Here is a 3,297-nt window from a genome sequence, read left to right on the forward strand (position 1 = left end):
TCGGCTTGAGTGGCGTGCCTGATGGACTCGGGGTATAAGGTCCGCCATTTTCGAGCTCGAGCTGCTGGTGAACGCCGGGCTTCGCCACTCGGAGGTAGTCCTCGTACGGGCAGAGCCATTTTTGGTACGAGTTCTTGAGCGATGTCGACAATGAGGACATGATTTTGCCGCTGTATCCGAGATCGCGGCCAATTTCAGCCCACTTCTTTCCCTTGCACACCTTCTCAAAGCCGCCACGTGCCTCCACAGCCTTCTTTAACCGATACAGGTCGAGGGGTTTCTTGTCGACATAGGGTAAACGGTGCAGGTTGTTACCCTGCTGTTTGTGGAACTTGGCGAGCGCATCGAGGTAGGACATGTTGGCGCGTGTGCCTGCAAAAGTCAGCCGATGGAGCCCGTTGCCTGTGTGAGTGCGTGTCTTGGGAGGCGCATACTTCCTTCGACCGAGTTCAACTCCTGCTTGCGTGTCCTAAAGTGAAACCGCTACAAGGCTGGTCAGCAGTCGTCTTCCGGGTGTGAGCAACGCGGCGTACTTCTGTGTCGATGGCGAACTCGGGATTCCACGAGTCGGGTGGAATAATCTTGCATAGGCCGAATTGCTTGGCCTCAGGTGTGATTTTTCGAATGTATTCGAAAGGGTCCTTCCATTCTTCTTCGGTCGGACAGTACGTCGGCGCCTCCTCGAGTCCATGTGGTCGGTTCTTCTTCTTCATCGGCTCTTTCGCGGCCGTCGGCTGCCCGCGTCGCTCGACCGACGACAAGTCGAGTGGCAGGCTCGTCATGGAGCTCAGGGGGATCTGAGGGTTCGTCGGGTGGTATCCGTTGGAGTTGACCTGGCCGGCCTTCGCCTTGCCGGCACCGACAGCTGGAGACGCGCGTGAGCTGGTAGGCGCGCTTGCACTGCCTCCAACAGCGGCATTGCCAATGGTCGGCGCAGAAACCATTGCGATTGCGTGTGGTGGCTGGACGGGAGTTCGAGGTCGATCGTCGAATGACCGAGTCGCAGAAAGATTGGTAGACAAGGTAGGTCAGGGTGTGGTCATGCGTGCGACTATCGAATGTTCAACTGAGTTGTCGCATGGTAGGGAGGTTGAAATCGTCACGGCGCCGAATTCGAGGTCACTCGGGAAAGGAGCCCTTGGTCGACCGAGGGGCGAGGGATGGATGTGGAGAGCTGAGAGGGTTATTGACAGGTCGGAAGGGTGGGAAAGTTATCTGAGTGTGCGGGTAAAGCTTTGCAAAAGGCTCGAGTGGGCGGCGGACAATGGCGGGTTCGCCAGCCCTCAAGGAATCGCAGCGGTACTCGGGACATCTAGACATTCACTAACCTGTTGTTCCTCGACAGAGTGTGCAGCGTGGAGAATGTCAAGACGTCTTGGAGTCTCGCAGCGTGGAAACTCTGGCGCAGAAGACAAAATCGCTATGAGCACCACCGGATCAGGGACAAGGGCGAGTCATGCACGGCCAAGTTGGTGTGTAGTGAGAATCGAGGTCGGAGGTGCAGGAGGAAGAAGGTCACGACATGACAGCACGAAGGAACGGAATGGTGGGAGAGCAGGGTGGAGTGAAAGCGCCGACGTGAGATGGGCAGGTGCATCAGGCGAGGAAATGGGTTAGACACATGGACGGACAGAAAGACAGGCAAAAAGCCGAGGGCAAAGGACAGGCCCCCGGCAGATGGGGGCAAGGCAGCATATCCCAGTCTGCGTACTAGCTGCCCACCTGCCCAAGGTAAGGTAGGTAAGGCAAGGTAGGCACGAAATAGACGTCCCTTTCCCTGGCGAGCGCAGGGCCAGCGGCAGGTGTACATGTGTGAAGAGAGCAGGTGCGCGTGTTGTGTGTGGGTACCGAAAAGTACGAACCAGCATACTGGGTTCAGGGTGGGTAGCAGTGTACTCGCAAGTCCTCGGAGGCTGTTGCGGAGTGAGCCAAGTGCGAGGGAGAGCGAGAGGAACGGAACGGAAGTGGCGACCAGGGACCCAAGGACCGCCCGCACCCGGATCTGAGGTTGCAAAATCCAACTGCATGTGGGTCCGCCTGGAACGTCAAGTCGCCAGTCTTCGACCACAGGCATGACTCGATCCGTCGCTTCGGCCTGGGTCAATCGACGGCGAGGCCAGGCCATGAGGGTAGTGGGCGATGCATTGAATGATGCGATGGGCATTTGTTTCAACGCGCTCTGCATGGCTCTCTCTTGCTGCCCTGCAGAAATGATGATTTCGCGCGAAACCATCCGCATTGCGTTTGATTGATTTGATGGAAGTAATCTCAAGCACGCGACGCTCTTTTTCTTTTTTTCCCCCCCTACCCTCTCTTTTGAGAAGCAAGCCATAGCGAGCCGCGCCATCCACGCAGTAACAACCTTGACCTAACTCAGGTCGATAGCAAAGGTGATGGACCAGACGTGCGTCTGTTTCTTCTTGCCTGCTCGAAGCAAAAAAGCACAGCCGTTTCCTCAAGTGCTGCCTCTCGGAGGGGCGTAAATCTTCGCCAATCGAACAGGCCCCATATGCCCTGGAATGTCGCTGCGACACACCTCCAAGTGTCGTGGACTCTCAGCGGTCAGACCAGCGAACGCCCCCTTCCCCCCCCCGCCCCAAGCAAGGTCACGCCCCTCGCATGCTTTTTCCTGCCGGGCCTCCACTCCAAAATCTGATATCCAGCGCCATCGGAGCAGGGGGGTGAACGCTAGTGGTACACCGACGAACCAATCGAACATGCATGACGTTGGCGGCCAGCCCCCATTTTCTTAGCCTGCCCAGTCCCTTTCAGTGAACGACCCGATCGGGCGGCTTGACCGAGGGAGGTGTGTATGGGCGGCTGAGTCAGGGCCTTTTTGGTCTTCATGGCTCGACGTACCAAGGAGGCACGAGCAGGAGTGATACAAGCGCGTACCGTAGCATAGGTAGGAGTGCATCGTATGCGGGTGCAACAATGGATAGACAGCTCGCTGCTCGATCAAGGTTCCTGTGATCAACATTCATGCTACCTCGGTATCATGTCTTCGCTTGACGCTTCTTCTTCACCTTCAGAAGCTTGTCCACCTCGCCCTCGCCTCTGACCCGTAGCGACAGCTCCCTCATCAAGTCATCCCACCGGACCTCACTCCTGCAGGATGGGCACCGCCCCGCCACAGGCAAAACAGCTTCATCACCGCTCTCGTGGTCCAGAAGATGGCGGCTCCAGCAGGACAAGTGTCCCGCGCCCTCGCAGCTGCCGTTCGAGCAAATCACGTGTAATCCCTTGCCGTGCTCCAGTGGCTGTTTGCAGACCACACACGCGCCCTCCCTCTCAAAC

At 57.5% G+C, this 3,297-nt stretch overlaps 2 protein-coding genes across 2 annotated transcripts in view; both read right to left on the reverse strand.

The window, feature by feature from the left end:
- The window catches only part of VDBG_07586 (histone demethylase JARID1A), a gene marked incomplete at both ends in the record, with an annotated part of 5,356 nt that extends 4,412 nt beyond the window's left edge, over positions 1-944 (reverse strand). The window contains 2 exons of the mRNA XM_003002081.1: positions 28-469; positions 534-944. Coding sequence (XP_003002127.1) covers positions 28-469; positions 534-944 — 853 coding nt within the window. The remainder of the gene's footprint in view (positions 1-27; positions 470-533) is intronic.
- A 2,052-nt stretch (positions 945-2,996) lies between these two features.
- Positions 2,997-3,297, reverse strand: part of VDBG_07587 (GIY-YIG catalytic domain containing protein) — a gene marked incomplete at both ends in the record, with an annotated part of 2,058 nt that continues 1,757 nt past the window's right edge. Inside the window, one exon of the mRNA XM_003002082.1 lies at positions 2,997-3,260. Within this exon, the coding sequence (XP_003002128.1) occupies positions 2,997-3,260 (264 nt within the window). The remainder of the gene's footprint in view (positions 3,261-3,297) is intronic.

This window comes from Verticillium alfalfae, genomic scaffold (genome assembly GCF_000150825.1).
Source record: "Verticillium alfalfae VaMs.102 supercont1.10 genomic scaffold, whole genome shotgun sequence".
In the NCBI taxonomy this organism is placed as follows: domain Eukaryota; kingdom Fungi; phylum Ascomycota; class Sordariomycetes; order Glomerellales; family Plectosphaerellaceae; genus Verticillium; species Verticillium alfalfae.